Source organism: Orcinus orca, chromosome 16, assembly GCF_937001465.1.
Source record: "Orcinus orca chromosome 16, mOrcOrc1.1, whole genome shotgun sequence".
NCBI lineage: Eukaryota > Metazoa > Chordata > Mammalia > Artiodactyla > Delphinidae > Orcinus > Orcinus orca.
This window is the reverse complement of record NC_064574.1, coordinates 46000120-46019815: the sequence shown is the minus strand read 5'-3', so window position 1 is coordinate 46019815 and position 19696 is coordinate 46000120. Positions and strand designations below refer to the sequence as shown.

Sequence of the window (19696 nt, the reverse complement as noted above, 5' to 3'; positions counted from 1 at the left end):
ATATTTTAGAATTTCTACTGTGTCAATAATTATGTCCCCTTTTTTCTTTGCTCTTTTTTGGAATGACTTATATATATATAAAATATATGAGTTTCAGGAAGAAACCTAAAGAGGATTTACATTTGCTCCCGGCAGCGTCTCGGGCAGAAGCAGTCCTGGGTTACTTTCATCCAGGTGTGAGGATTGAGATGGGTTGAAGCCAGGCTTTGGTCCCTCTGAGGGCCAGACTGTATCTGTTTCACCCTTATCTGTAGGAAGTAGCCCTATGAGTTTCCAGTTCCAAGTGTGGATGATTTATTAGGGTTCCCCTTCCTTGGTGGACCTGGACTTGAGTTTTTATTCTCTTGCTTTCTGAGGTCATCCAAAGCTCCACTCAGCTTCTCACACTTATTAGCTACCTTTTCAGAAATTGGCACATGCCCTTCAAAGAAAAGGTGCCCCCAAATGTTAGGCTCATCTCTCTGAATTTCCTTTTTCTCTAGATTTTGATCCTGTAGTTTTTTCCTACTTTATCTCTCTAATGTTATCAAAGACATATTTATATATATATATATTTGGTCTTAATGCAAGGATTAGCTTGCATTACCAACAAGAAGCTGAACTCCTTATCTTAGGTACTTTTTAAGATAAGTGTTATTACTGAAAGATAGCATGCATGCAGAAAAGTGAACAAATCTTGAATATGCTGCTCGACTATGACAGGTGAATACGTGGTCACCCCGCCCAGGCAAGAAACAGCATGAGCACCCAAGCCTCCCCCTCCCTTCCCCACCATGTCCCCTGCTCCCGTCTCCCTCACAGTTACTTCTGCTCGGCCGCTGCTTCCTTTCTGAAGACCTAGGAAACCAGATCTCATTTGGCCGCTTTCACTTTTAATTATGAAACGCATAGTTTTGGCCGCGTCATTTCTAATTTGGTTTGCCCTTTACCTTTTAAATCTGTTCCTGGAACGGCTTTCTCCCCTTGCATGTCATCTTTCTTCCCTTGTGACGAGCCCTCTCGAGTCTGTTAACAATTTGTCCCTTCAGATTGTACACAATACTTTCTTGTTTTCCTGTGTGTGATTTCTAGAAAGCCTTCCAAACTGATGACCATGTGCTGACACGTAGAATATGCTATTTCAGGATGTGGTTGTGTTTTATACACATTTATGAACAATTATCCAGAATATGAACCTGTTGCCTTATTTTATTTCTCGTATCAGGCTAGCCCTGCCCCTGATTTCCTTTCTTGATCTAGAAACGATCACAAGAAACAAATCAGGAATTGTTTGGTTTGGAATGTTCTCTTGATCTCTCCTTGCTCTAGACATATTGTGAAATTGCAGGAACAATGGCAGAGCCATGACCTATTGTGACTGATCTTGGATTTCCTTTTGGCCGGTATCACCATTGACTAATCGAACTTGACTTCTCAGTTCTCATTTATCACCTTCATCAGATTCACTTTTTCGGCACAAGCACCGGGTACAGTGGCTGGCATATGTTGGCATCTGATAATTAATTAGTTCATGGTGATCTGATGTGATGGTTCCGGAAGTCAGGATTCAGGGATGTCCATGAGGTGAGACAGGAATGGCCAACCTTTTTTTTAAGTTAGAAATGAACTTGGCTTCTGTCTCTCCCACTTCTGACTCTTTTGGCAGTTTGGTAGATTTAATTTCTAGCATCGAAAAATCAGAATCCTGACAAAATGGGTGTTTTATTTTAGTTGGTCCTTTTCATTGAGAAATGGTGGGTATCATGCCGTGTAAGCATAGCTTGTGCTTCACATCAGCATGTAAGGTCCCCAGTGAGGCCCCAGAACTCAGAGTTCACCCAGGAAATAATCATCCAAATGGGTGTGATAAGTTTTCCTTAAAAATGGGATACCTTCCAGAAACAAGGTAATCAGAGCTGAAAATGTATCATAAAGGAAAACCCTAGTCTGAGCAGCTGTGGGGGACTCTCTGAAGCCAGGATGTGTGAGCAGCGGGAACGAGGTCTGCCTGCAGCAGGAAGGGAATGCCAGAGGCAGAACTGGGTAGTTGTGTGTTCATCGCCGCTCTGGGGAGAGAAGCGCTGAGTCCAGGGCTGGACAGCTCTGAAGATGTCTGGGGTGGGACAGTGGTGTTTTCCACACTCCACCTTGACCTACCTGAAATCTTTAATATCTCTTTAGGGATAGGCTTGGGTTGTTCTATAACCTTAATATGGTAATATTTGTAACAGTGCTAAGAACCTCTGTCATCTTTGAGTGGGGAGGGGGGCAGCTGCCTGTTTCATGGCCCCAGAGCTCCCTCTCCTGTTGCTCTCCCAGCATGTCGACAAGGTGGCCTCTTACTCCCTTCCTCACTCCAAGTGGAAAGATGCTTTTTGCTGCCCTGATAGTCCCCGTTCAGCTCCATTCAGAGCTCACTTCCAGAGTTTGTCCTCAGGGCAGACAGGTCCGCACCCACTGCAGTCCCCTCTGCTCACCCTGAAGTGGACCTGGGGACCCCCTTCCAGGTGGGCTGCCCAACTTGGAGGTTCGCGTGCTTGGGCCCAGCAGTGGGGCCTCTACCTCCACGGCTCTGACCGCACCATGTGGCCATGCCCTGCACAGTCCCTGGGGCCAGGGCAGCACCCACTGGCTCTACCCAGGCCCACACTTCACTGTGAGCCCTGTCCAAGTTGGGTGGATGACGATGGGGAGGGGTCCTCAGAGCAAAACTGGGATCTGTTTTCGGTCATCGGGTGGCAAACATCAACACTTCCCTCCTCTCTGTTTTGTTGCCGTTTTATTCCTCCTCTTTGGTTCCTCATGGCTCAGCTTCCCTGTTCGTAATCACCTTAACTGATATTTCCCACCTTTGAAGAACAGTCTTTGAGCCATTGATGATAGGCTTCTGGAAAAACCAAATTCATTTTAAGGTGGGATTAGAGAAGGCACATTGGAGCTTGAGACCTGAGTGGGAGGCTTCCCTTCAGGGGAGCTTTGCGGGGAGGGGGTGCAGGTAGGCCAAGCAGATAAGACAACCGAAAACCCAAAGGGAAGCAAAAAGTGAGCCCTTGATATGTTTTCTTGTACTTTTACAGTTGATCTCACCATTTTCAGTCTCTGCTGGGCCACTTACCTTAACCTCCAGGAGAGCCGTGAGGAGGAGTCCTGAACCCCCATCTTCTACGGCTTCCAACTAATTCTAATTTTTTTCTCACTGCTCTCCCTCGTCAGGGTAATTTGTTTTAATTTGCTTGTCATTTTGATGGACTGAATGTGTGTCTAAATCTGCTGCTTAAAGCAATGCTAGTTTTCTCCACGGCAGTGATGCTCAGACATATTCCACTGGCATTACCCTGCAGTGAGTAAAGTGGTCTTTTGCAAGTTTGTAGAAAATGAATCTTTGTAATTTTGAGAACTTTCTCAAAATCATTTCCCTAAAACTTTGGTACCTGCTATAGTTTGCCTACTGGGAGATAACAAAATGAGCAAGAATGCCAAATGAATAAGGACGAAAAATATGGAAGCAGCTGATTTTGTTAGCTTTGACAGATTGGCTTTTTATCATGGATATATGTTTGATTTTTATATTGTATATATATATTCATCGTCCGCTTGTAAAAGTTTTTCAGATTTGTGTGATGAAACAAAGTACATTAGTACACTCTGGTGTTTTGCAGAAAGTTCTGTTAACTCCAGGTGTTCTGCCACCTTAAACACTGAAAAGCACTACTTTCCAGCACCATCGAATCCCTAAACGAATTTTTTATGGTATTGAATCATGGCACTGATGGTCCTTACTGATCAGCTGAAATACAGATTACAAGGACATATGCTGTCCATGGTTGTTCGGAGCATTATTACATCTGTAATCACGAGCACACTTGGAATTGCTTTCCACTGTTTTGAAAAATGCACTTACCTGGAATTAGGGATGTGCTTGTCTGACATCCCCTGAACCCCGACACTGACTAGAGAAGCCTTTTCACCTGGTTCCCAGCGTCTACCCAGGAGGGCCAGTTAACTTGGATTGTTTCCCTGCTTGCATCCTGCCTGCCTCTCCTCCACAGTTAATCCATTTGTTCATTCACAATGATGATTTGGTATTGTCCACTTTCTTGTTTCTTCTTTTTGTCTTTGGCATCGCTTAAGCAGCTTCTTGGGTGAGTGAGCATTGAATAATAAAGTGATTCAGCTTCTTCATGGTAATACAGTATTGCCTCTCTGAAGGGCCCGGCAGCAAGTGGCCACAGTCTTTTCCTGTAGTCCTGTGTTTGATTTCTACTGACTCCTACAGCAGAGGGCAAGCGTTAATAGCCAAGTGTTCAGTCTCTTTCCTGCAGGTCCCTCCCTGGGTGCTGCTGCTGCCATTTCAGTGGCATCATTGAAGTGGACGCAGAACACTGAGTCAGTGACTGCCCTGGACCCCACTCCCATTCATCAGACTTAATTGGCCTTGAAGGAGTCTCATATGTCCCTTCTAGGTGAGAAGCGACGTAAACACTAACTTATTTCAGGGTCTGAATGGTTCCTGAGCCTCAGTGACCCATCCACCACCCATCATGCCTTCTGGTCTCCCTCCAGCGGTGAAGCCACGCTGGCCCAGCCTGAGCCTCCTGGTCTCTTCTCCTACAGATGCACCCCTGCACACACGCACACACACACACACAGACACACACACACAGACACGCGCGCGCACACGCGCACGTACACATTTGGAGACAGACATGTACCAGCACGGCGAAAGTCTGATGTTTGGTTTTAGGGTCCTCCATCAGTCATTAAGCCCCAGCAAAGATGGTTCTACCCTGACGGTAAAAGATACCCCTTTACCAAAAGCACCTTCTCGCATTTAATTATAGAACCAATGATGACGTCTAATAAAAAAAATTTTTTTTACTATGTTCATAGTATTTTTTAAACTTTTCCAAAATACATGGCCTGATTGTATTAAATTTTTGAAAGGCATCAGGTTGTCTGATAATGAGTCATTTACCCTGCATGTTCATTTTTGCAGCAGAGATTTAAAGCCCGGTCACTTTAGGTAACTGGCTCCATAAATCTGTTGTATGCACCTCAGATTGGAGAGCGCAGCCAGCACCCTAATGACGACACCCCTCTGGTGACATGTCAGGGACTTAACAGAAACCCAAGGAGCAAATGTTTCCAGCCTTCATCCTCCCAGCAGGGTGGATTTTTATCAACCTGGATGTTACGTTTGGGGCACACAGAGATTCTTGGCTACTAAGAACTCGTTCTGGGTTCAGGCGGGTTCTTTCTTTTGAAGGCTGGAGGGGAGCACCAGTCAGAAAGGGGGCCTTCCAGCGCCTCATTAAGGAACTTAAAATCAGGTGGTCAGGGAGAGGGAGTAGTTCTGAGAATTGAAGTGGGGCAGAATAAGGAGATCTGTTTGGAGGCCAGCGAGGGGGAAAAGGCAGGGGTTTTGCTTGTGCAGCCTCTGCTGCTTTAAATAAAGAGCATGCTCGCAGGCCCGGGTGCCCCGCACGGCAAGCCCTCGATCCCAGCTGTCATCGCCCTCACACGGCCTCCAGGTGAAGAGAAGGAGCCCTTGTTTCCCGGGTGAAGAGAGGAGTCTTGTTCGTGACCCCTGGCCCGCGGCCGCCGCAGACCCCCGCCCCCGCCGCTGGCCTTTGTGCTGCCGCCCCCTCCTCCCCTCCCTCCGGCTTTGTGCTCCCTTCGAGTGCCCCCCCCCCGGAAGGGACCACCCAGGGGGTTGCACAATGGGGGCCGAGGTAGCCACCAAAACATAGGTTTCCTAAGACAGCCCATGAAAAGAAAAATACTGTTTAACTATGTACATGTTTGTCCTTTCTACAACCGTTTTGTGTGGCCAACAAAACCCCACGTCCAGACCCTGCCTCGGCCGCACCTACAGCTGTTCTGGCCACCGGGCGTCAGGCTTGGGATCCTTGCTCCCAGTTCCTGTTCCCAGAGTGCTAATTCTTCATGCCGGTTACGTTGACGCGTTTGGATTGATGGTCAGGAAGTTTGATAGCAAAGCAAACAAATTACGCTGGCCTGATGAAACTGTTTATCAGTCGTCCTCAGAGTTGGTGGCTTGGCGTGGCTCCTGGGTGAAATGTGTCTGTAAGACTACCCAACAAAAGCTGGCAGCCCAGAATTCAGTTCTCAATAGCCATTTACACCTCGGTAAAAGGATTAGCGCTGGCCGATTGCTACCCTGTTTAAATATTAATTTGCATCTTTATGGAGGTAGGGCTTTCTTCGGGCCTCTCTGCTTCTGGGTTGTGTTTGTGTACCTGTGGGTGGGGTGTCACTAGAGGTTTTCTCTTATTGGCAAAGGTGCTAAATTGCTTCAGGAGGACCAGTAAGCTACACAAATTGAATTAGCGGCTCGGGTTTTGACTGACAACAGTCGGCTTTGGTTCATTAGTTATATTTTGCAGCAGTTGTGGGCTTTGAGCATTAGGTACGTGAATGCATTCTGTTACTTCTGTTTAAGAACCTCATGGATCTTAGGAGAATTTTTAAATGTTCATTGTAATCAACAAGTTTCCGTGGGAATTAAATGCAGAAAACAAGGCCTGGGATCTGATAAAATGATAGTTTTTAAATCATCTTTTCTATCCAGACCATGTGTTCTTAGTGAAAAGATCAAAGCCACTTATGTTTCAAAAGGAAGGTAGGACTGAAGCCGTGAGTTTCCAGGCGGGGTTTCTGCGACCTCCAGAATCGGGTGCAGACAGTCCATCTGGGTTGTCCCCTTCCCACCCTCACGTGTGGGTTATTCCTCAGTGACAGGCTCACCATCCACAGCCACCTCTGCGAGTGATGCCTGTTTGTTGTTGCTTGTTCTGAAATACAGTTTCCTCCCTAAAACTTTGTTCTGGATGTAACCAACTCCTTTCTGATTCTTCAGTTTCGTTAAAAAGACAGTAAACGTAATTCATAAAACTTTTAACAAGTAACACTATAATATGTAAATTAGGTAAGCAAACTTGTCCCTACCTGGAGTTGGGGACCACACCATGCTGACTGCTGTCTCCTGGAGAAAAGGAAGCCCAAAAGTCAAGCTCGCATCACTGCAGCTGAAGCGCATCTGTGCTGAGTCCCCCAAAAACAACACCCACGGGCATGTGTAAAAGTCATATGCTACAGTTAAGGAAAGGTTTATTTTCTGTTTGCTAAGAAGTCATTCTCAGCTTGTGATACTGAAAGAAAAAGCGTAACACCTTTTCTCCCTTACTTTAAACAAAAAATTCTACCTTAATTTGAGTGCTCACATTAGCCTGACATGGAATTGCTTTCTTGTAAATTATGTCCTAAATTCTGTGTGACTGAAAAATGAAGCTTTCTTAGAAAGTAATTACTTTAAATTTAGCCAAAACCTTAGAAAGTAATTACTTTATGGACTTCCCTGGTGGCGCAGTGGTTAAGAATCCGCCTGCCAATGCGGGGAACACGGGTTCGAGCCCTGGTCCAGGAAGATCCCACATACCGCGGAGCAACTAAGCCCGTGTGCCACAACTACTGAGCCTGTGCTCTAGAGCCCACGAGCCACAACTACTGAGCGTGTGTGCCACAACTACTGAAGCCTGTGCACCCTAGAGCCCATGCTCCACAACAAGAGAAGCCACCGCAGTGAGAAACCCACGCACCACAACAAAGAGTAGCCCCCACTCCCCGCAACTAGAGAAAGCCTGCGTGCAGCAATGAAGACCCAGCGCAGCCAAAAATAAATAAATATTTTTTTAAAAAAGTAATTACTTTAAATTTAGCCAAAAACTAATTTTATTTATTGTATACTTAACTATTATTGGATAAAATAAAATATTTTAAAGTGCCGTTTGTGTTTCTAGCAATTGCTTGTCATCCAGCAGGTTTGTCCACTTGCTGGACTTCACAGAAAACGACCGGATGGTAGGGCCCAGTGCCTTGGTGCCAGGCCACATATTCCCCCGGGGAGACTGGACATGGGCTGTCAGGCCATTGCCCTCCCAGCTGAAGTATTTTTGTAGGAATGCAAATAGAAGACATGAAACAAATTGGGGTCTTGAATTCTGAAATAGTATTTTCATAACACATAGTCTTTAATCTTTAGCTCAGTACACTGTGTGAATTATTTAAGAGTTATTTTCAGCAAAGGATTGATGGATATTTTGCAAACTAAAGTCTATCCCATGGGGAGATAACTGCTAGAAATCTCAACATAGACCACCTCATCAAGGTTCGGAGTTAATCTGGCATCGGCCATAGCTCCATGGGGACAGTGCTTGCGGCCGTCTAATTGATCACTGTCTTGTTGATCACTGCTTGCGGAGCCCTGGAAGCCCCAGACTGGTGTGACACCAACATGTAAAAACAGGCTGTGACAACAGGCCTGTCATGAATTCCCTAATCTGTTTTTAAATCTTGGCCTGTCATTCAACACACAGTGTCTTTAAATGTGTCTTCAGCATCCTGTGAAATCACAAGTCCAGTTGCTGTTCTCAACAGGCTTCTGGTCATGTTGAGAAGACTTGGCAGACAGGGCATAACTGGAGAGCAGTACAGAGTAGGATGCTGTCTGCGTTGTGCTAGAGGAATTCAGGGATGAGAAAGATCCCTGCGAAGAAGGCAGTCGGAGAAGCTCCCAGACAGATGTGGGGAGAGCTGGTCTAAGCAGACCTGATGTTTGGACCAATCAGACTAGGAAAGAACGAAGGCGTTTGGCGTGTGATGGAGCACTGGCCCCACTGTGGTGGTATCGGGCTGCGGGGGTGGGCACGGATGCTGGCATCAGGGAGCATTGTCTGTAGGGGGTTTATAACAATAATCAAACCGCTGATCAGCTTTCTCTTCTCATCTTTCCTGAGAATGGCAGAGATAAAATGCTCATCCCTGGAGGGAGGCTGCCCCCATCCCTCCTTAGCACAGCAGCATTAACCAGTGTCTGCCGAGTTCCCTGCTGTACTTGGGTTTGGGAGGAGGTGCGGAAGCCACAGCCCTTGCTAGGGGTTTACCACCTGGTCGGGAAGTGTGTCTAGAGGCATCGTAAGCTGGAGACCCCAAGCCTGCAGAGGGCCCCTGTTTGTCAAGCACAGTATTTAACTTTCTTTTGAATAGTTGCCCCATTTTAAAATTTGGGAGATGGCATATAAAAATAAAACTAGTAATTGTGAATTTCCAGCTTCTCGAAAACTGGAAAGATGGAGCCTCACTGAGACACACATTCCTCAGTGGAAGCCTAGGGTGACTGGCCATTTGAGGTTGGCATGTGCCCCAGCTTTTAGCATCCTCAGCCCACCAGCCATGGGTGCTTGGGTCCTCCCGCACTGTGCTCACACCTGCGCGCTCCTCCCCGGCCACCCAGAGCACAGGGTCAGTCCCCTGGCCAGTCTGTCCCTCACCAACCCCATCGAGGCACAGCTGCCAGGAAACCAGCCATGGCTCCAGAATCCACAAGGTTTATCTCTGTTGCCTCACCAGAGTTTTATACCGAATTTTATTTCCCTTTACTATTCCGTCACCACCAACTGCAGCTGCCACCTGGCCAGACTCATCTCCTCGCTGGTCCCCACACCTCTCTCATCCTGGCATTTCCCGTCGCCTTTGCCTTGTGGCTCCTTGGCTTCAGCTGTCATCTCTCCTCCATCTGCATCCTGCCCAGCAGAAGGTCCTCCTCCCACTTCCTGATTGTCTTCCCCTTGTGCACTCCTTTACTGCTCTGAAATTGGCTTATCTTCCTCTTCTTAAGGGCAGGTCTTGATCTCTGGTGGCCTCAGCCTGCAGCGGCTTGAACAGGGTTTTGGTTCCCAGCCAGAGATTGAGGTCGGGTCACAGCAGTGAGAGTGCTGAATCCTAGCCACTAGACCAGTGGTCAGTGACAAGGCCCTGGCCCTTCAGCTTTGCAGAAAAGAATTCCCACAAAGACAGAAGGTAGTGAAACAAGTAAAGTGTTTATTAGGAGGAAAAAGGGTACAGTACGTGTGGACTTTCAGAGAGAGAGTCGTGCCCTTGTGGTAGTTTGAATCACTTATATGGGGCATTTCTTCCGGGTTTCTTTTGGCCAGTCATTTTGATTTGCCTGATTCTGAGTCCATATTTGGTATATCTCAGGGTCCCGCCACGTGCATGCGCATCTCTCAGCCAAGATGGATGCCAGCGAAGAGACCTATGGGTAGGTTGGCATCACTCCCCTTTTGACCTCCAGGGAGCTTTCTAGTTGGGCAGATCTCTTTGACTTCGAGAATGAGAAGTATGTGGTCTTTTATCTGGGCAGGGCCCAGCCTCTTCTCTCGATTGTCCTGCTATTTTCATCTTGGAGTATCATCCACAGGGAACAAACTCCAGCTGTTTACCCTGTGGGGGGGCCATCTATCTCCTGCCTCAGTCTCATTCTGTGAATTGGTTGGCGACAAGATAAAGCCTTCCAGGGAGAATCAGGACCCAGATTTTGCCTTAGGAAAAGCAGGTATCCATAGGCTGTAAGTCCCACTGGCCAGGAGTCCAGGAGGTGTTGGGCAGCAGAGCTCAGGAGTGAAGGACCCAACAGGGTCTGGCCCATAGGGATGAAGACTCCAGGCTTAGTGTTTAGACAGGAGCTCGGGACTTGGCAAGGAGCTGGAGTGCCGACAGGGTGGTCCGGAGTCGAGAACAGGGCTTGAATCTGGGGGCCCATTTCTATTTCCTGCCCAGGGTGGAAACCTGCTCCAGAGTGGGGGTGGGCCCATACCTCCAGTGTACAGGAGGAGCAGGTCTTTTTCATCCTTGCATCATCGGGCGCATGGCCATTGCATAGATCTAGTAACTTAACCAACCTTTGCACTAATTACAAATTAGTAGTACTTTGCTAATGAACATTGGTTTATAAGTTGCTTCATTTTCCTTTTGGGGTATGTATTGAATCTTCCCAACTACACATGTGATCAGTTCCTTTAAAGGAGAAATACTGTTTTGTCTTTGATATCTTCTCCCATAGCTTTTTAGAATCATGCAAACAGACATTTTTTTTTAAAGGAAGTTACTACCCAATCTCTTTGGAGGCTGTTGTGGCCCTATGACAGACCTAACCTAAAACAGTGGCCAAATTGTTAACACTCCACCAGTCCCCCCGTGGACTGCAAATAGATGATGAGGGCTAAATCCCTCTTTCCACTCCTTCCTGTTCTTACTAAGAATAAAGAAAATGTTGCAGTGGGGTCTGAATGGAGAAATAATAGTCATTTTTCTACATTCAGAAATAGAGGATGTAACCTGTACTTCAGCCAGCAGTTTTCAATTTCTTAGCAGTGACAATTTAAGTAAATTTCATGTGAGTTGAGGAGCTCTGACTTTGTTATGATTGACAATGTAAAATTAGCCTTTTCTGCTGTTAAGATTATCTGGCATTCCTATCAGTCAGGTGGCATGTGGAATGAGATTGCACAGCTGTGGATTTGAACATCATTAAAGTCTTCAAAGGGTTAAAAGCTACTTCCTCTGATGGATTTAAAACTGCCACATACACACAAACAAGTTTTTCAAACCACCCCATTTTACATCTTTGTCGAGAGACAGTCTGGTTGCTGCGTTTTTATGTCTAGATTATATTACAGATATATTTCAATAAACCATGAGGAACCACCATAGATTCTAGAAGCTGGCCGTCTGTGCTTAAATAAACATCTCCTGCAGTACCTGTTTTATTTTATAGGCTGTGTAATCGCAGTGACATTCTGAGAAAAGACCTTGACGCCTGTGAAGCAGCTGTCCTTCACCAGATCCCCAGACTCTCCCCTGGGGGTGGCAGCAACGAAAAGCAAGTCAGGTATGACTGTCGTCAAGTTGCTGCTGTGGTGGGTCGGCCCTTGTTCCCAGATAAGGGTCTCGAAACACTGGTCCACATGATCAGCACTGTGCTGGGCACTTGCAGCATCAATTTAACTGTGGCTTCACCATCTCCTTCTTTGTGAGTGTATCTGTTTTTCATTGTTAATTGGATATATCTACTCAACCCCTGCCCATAGCAACATTTTTAGGTTTACTTGGGGGGAGGGAAGATGGGTAGGCTTTGTCTGACATGTTAGCGTACCTTGGTGAACGCCCAGGTTATCCAGCAAAGCCACCATCTAGAGGGATGTCCTTAGCAGGTCCAAACCCCAGATAGGTTCCTAAATTTCCAAGGTCATGCTAGTGATACAGACCCCTAAGTACGTTCCTGCACCAACAGCATCGACAAGCCCTGGGAGCTTGTTAGAAATGCACGTTCTCGGGTCCCACCCCAGATCCACTGAATCAGGAGTCTGGAGGTGGGGCCCAGCCATGCAGGGTTTGAATGAGTGTTAAACTCTGCTTCCTCAAGTTCGAGAGCAGCGCTCGGAGGATGTGCCTTAAATGGCTAGAAAGCTGGGGTGAGAGAGTGGGGGTTAATCATTTGCAGGGTGGTTGGTGCATACGAACCATGATTCTTGTACATCCTTCCTAAATCAGATAGAAATCGATCCTTCCACCCACCTTCTCGGCACTCTAGGTGTCTTTTCATGCATGGCCTCAGAAGCTTCGTGGCATCTGGGCTTCTTAATTGAATTCGCAAAATTACAGTTGTGTAGTATGTGTAATAGTTTGTCCAGTGCTGGCCCCTGGTAGGTGCTTGATTCATGGTACGTGAATGTTACCAGTGTCCTAACCCCGATTTTTATTCTGGGGACTGACTACGTTTCCTCTTTATGAAGTAGGTCCCCACCATTTTGCAGCAGAGAACAAATGACAGCTCAGGTGTGGTCAGCCATCTGAAAGGGCCTTGACTGGCCAGGAGAACCAGAGGGGCTTCGGGTCTGGTTGTCTAACATCTGACCTTGTCTTCTCTCCCTTCCACATGCCACACAGGCACTTTTATGTAATGATATAAAGAGGAAGGATAACATGATTTTCGGAGTAGAATTCAGCATAAATCCAGTGTGTATTGGGTCCCATCAGGGCGTGAGGAGAAGTCAGGGTAATGGCCTCTAAAAGGACCTTGTTACAAGAAAACTTGGCTAATCTCAGGGCTCCATTCCACAGACCACAAGGTGAGGTTCACAAGTCCTGAATGTGTTTACATTCCCTTCTGCATCATGCTGTGATCTCCAGACTACAGAGAATGCTAGACATGACCTTCCTGGATCAGTAGCTTTTCAACTTAACAGCAGTAAAGGGCAGTGCACGAAAATCCTCTTCCATGTTTTTTATCATGTGAAGTGACAAAAGGCAGTCTTTAAAATACCCTTTACAGGGGTGTGGAAGAAGCTGGCTGGGGAGGAGTCTGTGGTCATTTGGTGATTGTGTACTGTAAGGCTCTTCAGCTGGACCCCGGCTTCTTTCTCACTGCCTTGTGTGTCTGTTGATATACTACTTGGCATAAACCACAGTTGTGGTATGTCGCATAAAAAGCATATTATGCATTTATAATTCTCTTTGCAAACTGAGTTGTTAGACTAAATGATTCATCGTGTGACTCTCTTAACCTGGGCTGCCAAACTGTGACTGTGGGTGATAAGATATGATATCTCCATCAACTACACCAATGTTTGTTTTAGTTTCTCAATATGCATAAATAGAGCATTGGTTTCCATTATGAGAAGTTGCATTTTTACATGACTGTTGATCTACAGTTATGTATAAATCAGCCTTCCAGAAGAAATGATCCTTCTTTATGACCAACACAAATTTTAAAATTAATATCTGGAGCCTTCGGAACTGTTTCTTTGCCACAATCATTTTTTAAAGTCAGGTAAAGAAGTCAGGAATGGTTCCATTATAATGTCACTGTTGTGTTCTGTTACAATTAGAATTACCCCGTGTCGTGACTGAGGATGCTGTTCACAGTGCACACTGATTGTCACTGGTTCCCTCTCTAGCCTCGGAAAAAGGCCCAGGTGTCTACCTGACCTTTGAGAGACAAGCAGTCAGGTCTTAGCTGCCAGTCCTTTCTCACAGGCTTTATTTCTTTATTTTTTTAATGCTCCTTATATTTTATTTTATTATTTTTAATTGGGGTATAGTTGTTTTACAATGTTGTATTAGTTTCTGCTGCACAGCAAAGTGAAGTAACATTCCCTGTGCCATACAGCAGGCCCTCATTAGCTATCCATTCCTTACACATTAGTGTATATATGTTAATCCCAACCTCCCAGTTCATCCCACCTCCCCTTCCCCCCTTGGTGTCCATACGTTTGTTCCCTACATCTCTTTCTGTTTCTGCCTTGCATACTGGTTCATCTGTACCATTTTTCTAGATTCCACATATATGCGTTAATATGCGATATTTGTTTTTCTCCTTCTGACTTACTGTACTCTGTATGACAGTCTCTAGGTCCATCCACATCTCTACAAATGACCCCATTTCATTCCTTTTTATGGCTGAGTAATATTCCATTGTATATATGTACCACATCTTCTTTATCCATCAAAATGGATTAAATGTAAGATGGGGCACTGTAAAATTCTTAGAGGAAAACATAGGGAGAACACTCTTTGACGTAAATCACAGCAAGATCTTTTTTGACCCACCTTCTAGACTAATGGAAATAAAAACAAAAATAAACAAATGGGACCTAATGAAACTTCAAACCTTTTGCACAGCAAACGAAACCATAAACAAGACGAAAGACAACCCTCAGAATGGTGGGAGGAGATATTTGCAAATGAATCAACAGACAAAGGATTAATCTCCAAAATATACAAACAGCTCATGCAGCTCAGTATCAAAAAAACAAACAACCCAGTCAGAAAATGGGCAGAAGACTTAAACAGACGTTTCTCCAAAGAAGACATACAGATGGCCAAGAGGCATATGAAAAGATGCTCAACATCTTTATTAATTATTAGAGAAATGCAAATCAAAACTACAATGAGGTATCACCTCACACTGGTCAGAATAACCATCATCAAAAAATCTACAAATAATAAATGCTGGAGAGGGTGTGGAGAAAAGGGAACCCTCTTGTACTGTTGGTGGGAATGTAAATTGATACAGCCACTATGGAGAACAGTATGGAGGTTCCTTAAAAAACTAAAAATAGAAGTACCGTATGACCCAGCAATCCCACTCCTGGGCATATACCCAGGGAAAACCATAATTCAAAAAGACACATGCACCCCAGTGTTCATTGCGGCACTATTTATAATAGTCTCACAGACTTTAATCCCGGCGTCACGCTCCCCCTGCCCTCTGTGTGCTCCCACCTCCTGTGCCCCTTAGCACCCAGGAGCTGTTGCTAGGTATTCCCCAAAGTGAAGTATTCCCTTCTGCCTTGTGATATCCCTTGGACTGAAACAGTCAGCTTGGTCATTCCAGAAACACAGACTTGGAGAGAATGATACTTTTGTTCCTTAATTGTTAATGACATTGATGTCACAGAATTCTAAGCCGGGCAGAATGGGAAGGCTCTGACAGCTTATGGACTCCTGCAGGCCTGTGAATAGAGCCATGTTTGGTGTGGTCGTGGCCCTGCTTGAGCCCCGGACCAAACCTCGGCAGATGACGTCTGTCTCTTTGCTTTAATCCCATCTGGAAAATGGGACACCTGCCCCATAGCATACTCTGAAAGATAGTGTGAAGATTTCTGAATTCTCTATCACAAGATGAAGCATCTTAAAAAAGAACAAAACCATTCCTATCATCATTATTATTAATTTTTGTTATATCAAGGATTAAATGTTGAAAGTCCTTCATACGAAAGGTTTACTATTATTAGGTGGAGGACCAAGTCATTATTTTAGACAATTATGAGTTTTTAAAATATGATTCATGTCACTTGGGGCAGTTGATTTTAAAACTTTGTTCATATTGCCTCCTGGAAAATATATTTTAACACAAAAGTGATTACTTAATCATTTTATCTTATATGAAAACCGTAATGAGACCACCCATGAGTTTATGTTTGTCCAGGTGCAATTAATTGTCTCTGTCAGTGGCTACTTTCAGATGGAGTCACCCAATTGTACTCTCAAGCTAATGCTGAACAATTGAGTCAGCTTTATAGTGTTTGGAGTATAGTATGTAGAAATCTCTTTATTTTATTCTGCTTCTGCTCAGAATAAAATTCAAGGTACTTATTACTTTGTCTGCATTTAAAACTTTTGTCAAATTACCAATCTGTTGTAAATCATTTGTAGTTAGGAAATGCTGGTACATTTGCTTAAATTGCAATTTTCTCATTGGAAACCATTCCAAGTATATGAAATTAATTATAGACTATTTAGAGTCTATTGCTTTACTTATTTTTAATTAGAGGAGTATATAATTTAGCTGACATCACACTTTTTTTTTTCCGTGTGACATTGATACTGTAAAGTTTCCGAAGTGAAGTGGACAAAAGAGGAAAAAACTTCTTTAAGTCCTTTGTACCACTATGTAGATGTTCTGATTCTGTATGTTTGTGTAGAACCAGGGACGGGACTCCACACAAGGCCAGCCATGGCCCAAGCCCTCCTTGTTGCCAGGTGTTGGTTTAGCTGTTCAGAAGTCACAGGTTCTAGTGCTCGACCTCCTCCAGAAGCTTATTTGCTTTTTGACCCCATAGGTTTGACCCCAAAGGTTTCATCCTTTTGTGAAGCAGGTATAATAATTATAGGAAACCGTAGCTACTTCTTTCACTCCAGGACCCAAAGGATGGTTACAGTTGGCAGAGGTGTTAGTAACCCAAGTCTTGCCTTGGCTTTGCTTCTGCAGAAATCATGTGTATCAGTCACCAGAGAGACTGGTCTCTGATAATTCATTCCATCCCAACTAACTTAACTAGTTTAACTCATCCTCATTAAACTTGTTTTCAAATTTAATTCATCCTAACTAAACACTCTTTCAGGCTAAAAACACAATTGATTTACTCATTATGAGAAGTATACCTGCTGACTGGACTAGGGTTTGCCGATGGCCTGTGAGTGCATTTTCCTAGGAGGGAAATAAATCTATTGCAAACCCAAGTACAGATTCAAAGGTTGCTTCATTCACATAGAACAGAACAGAAAAGAGGAACTGGGGGCTTTATGACGTCACTGGGATCTAGACATCGCCAGGAGAGGCAAGTTGCTGAAGGGGCTTTCTACCAAACCAGCCTGGAACCTTGGAATCATTTGGGGAAGTGTTTAAATAAGTTCCAGGATTCCAATGATGCATCATCCCACTTTATTCAAGTCTTGGGAAAAACTAGGGTTAGGTCAGGCAAAGGTTGTAACAATTAAGATTTATTTTAAAAGGTTCTGGATTGTACCTAGACTAACTTTTTTCACATTTTATTATGAAAATTTCCAAACATACAGAAAAGTAAAAAGAACTGAACACCCACATACCCACCACCCAGATTCTACCATTGACATTTTATTACACTCCCAAATCTGTCTCTCTCCATTTCCCATCCATCCATCCATCCATCAGTTCCAATCTGTTATTTGTCTGCATTTCCAAGTAAGTTGCAGATATTAGTACACTGTTTTTTAGCTTATATGTTGAAATTTTTAAACATCCACAAAAGCAGATATGAGTATAATGAAATCCCATGTACCCTCACCCAGATCCACAGTTGTCAACATTTTGTCAGTCTTATTTTATCTCCTTCCCTCACCCACACTTTTTTCTTGAGTAGTTTAAAACAGACAGCATTTTTCTCTCACAAATACTTATATCTCTAACGTACAAGGATTAAATACATTACCATTTAAGAAGATTCTTTATTACCTAGTCCTTGTCAGTTTGCTTTGGCTTTCTCTAAAAAACTCTGTCTGTATTTGCTGTGTTTGAATCAGGATCCAAATGATTTCCCTGTAAACTGGTGGTTGGACCCGAGTCCAGGATTACATTCCAGGCAGGTTATTCTGGCAGAACGACATCCAAGGCAGTGCTGGTCCTTCTTACTCCACCTCCTAAGGCAGCAGGTGTCTACTTGTCCCACCGTTTGTGCTGCCGAGGCTGGGCCGTGGGCTCGAGCATTGGCAGACGGATGCCTCTGATATAAAGCTTCCACTACGCAATTTTCTCAAAGTTAGGATCCTTTCCTAGATGCATTTCATTCACTTGGACTTAGAAAATGGCGACTTTTCTAACTCAGTTCTTTCTTCTGCATTTATTAGTTGGAAAAACTTTTCCCATCAACTACTTGGTAACTCTGAAATTTTTTTTTCAACCACAGAGGCAGGGTAAATGCTTGATTCTATCCCTTTACTTAACCAGTTTCCAGAATAATGAGTTGTTGCCCTAGCAGCATCCAAAGATTGGTTTGTTTATATTTTTGTGGTAAAAACACACATAAACATAAAGTTTACCATCTTAACCATTTTAAGTGGACAGTTCAGTAGTGTTAAGTACATTCACATTGGTGTGCAGCAGATCTCTAGAACTTTGTCATCTCACAAAACTGGAGCTCTGTGCCCGCTAAACTAGCCCCTATTCCTCCCTCCCCCAGCCCTTGGCAGTCACCACACTACTCTCTGTCTCTGTGAATTTGACTACCCTCAGCATCTTATGTAAGTGGGATCGTACCGTATCTGCCTTTCTGTGACTGGCTTATATCATTTAGCAGAATGTCTGTAGATTCATCTGTGTTGTGGCCTGTGATTCCAAAGGTTTTTATTATTTTTAAAATTTTATTTACTTATTTATTTTTCAAACGAACTCATGTATTTTTATATATTTGCTGTGTATCAGTCTGCGGTAGTCATTATCCTTTTGGTTCTCAAACTGTCCTGTCCTTGGCCAGTGGAAGCCCCTTCAAGAGAACCCTCAAGGCCTTTGCACACAGCTCAGAAGTCTGAGAACTTCCTTACTTCCTGGAATGACAAGGTGCTCCGGGCTCATCTGGTGCATTTCCTGCCCCAGACCTGGAATATAACGCATTTTTCTAAGTGGGCCTGGTTCCTTTTAGTACTGCATCTAAGTACTGGACTCTGGAAATTCCCTTAGCCCAGAATATATTAGGTTCCAGACTTTTCTGGATAAACTGTCTAATACTAGCTTGATTATGGGGGCCTTTAACAATGTGGGAGGTTCATAAGTCACCCAGCGTGGCGCACGTCTAATGGGTCTCCTGTTTCTGTTTCATAGGTTTGAACAAGCACCAGCCTCAGGTTTGTGGAGGACACCATCGGGTCAGTGTGTTACCACCTTGAAAAGACATGATAATTCTGTCCAAGAAGAGGTGGTCGCGAAGCTGTCTGAAGTTTTCCCAGTCAAAAATGTGGACCAGAGGACAAGGGTTAGTAATTTTTATTTTTTTAAATAAGTTTCAACATGTACAAGTTAGTCATTTGAGGAAATAGTTACGTTCTTAACAATGATTAACATATTTGAAAAAAATGATAAGTTGTAAGTGAGGTTTTGTGGTTGGTTGGTTGGTTGGTTGGTTGGTTGGTTGGTTGGTTGGTTGAACTGTCTGATCTCAGGCCTTTTGCATAGTGTTATATGTAGGCATCTCAAGTCCTTACATAAAGTTAACCCAGGTCCTGGAGGTAACCTAGTTAAACATAGCTACCACAACATTTGCCCAGGGAATTTAGGAGCATCTTGTAGAATTCTGGTTTTCTTTCTCCGCTCCATCCTTTAAAAATACTGTATGGTCATTTATGTCAACTCCGCAAATGTGTATTAATCCACTTCTGTGGATTAGGCAGCAGCCCAGATCCACTGGAGGGAAAGAGAGAAATCCCACGTGGTCCCTCCTTCAGGGGAATGGCATAATGGGATGCCTGCAGTAAGAACACGGCAGAGGGTATGGACCCTCAGGAAAGGGAGCCAGGCCATCTGGAGAAACAAGGAGGGAGCTGA

General features: G+C 44.4%; 1 protein-coding gene across 3 annotated transcripts in view; it reads left to right on the top strand.

Moving 5' to 3' along the window:
* The window catches only part of KIZ (kizuna centrosomal protein), a 113811-nt gene that overhangs the window by 58195 nt on the left and 35920 nt on the right, over positions 1 to 19696 (top strand). For 2 of the 3 annotated variants that reach the window (XR_004483595.2, XM_033429407.2), the window contains exons 7-8: positions 11615 to 11728; positions 18977 to 19127. Coding sequence is in view for 2 of the 3 variants with exons in the window: in XM_033429407.2 (XP_033285298.1) it covers positions 11615 to 11728; positions 18977 to 19127 (265 nt within the window). In the remaining variant the exon portion in view is untranslated. The remainder of the gene's footprint in view (positions 1 to 11614; positions 11729 to 18976; positions 19128 to 19696) is intronic. The other variant, XM_033429408.2, reaches the window with a different exon arrangement.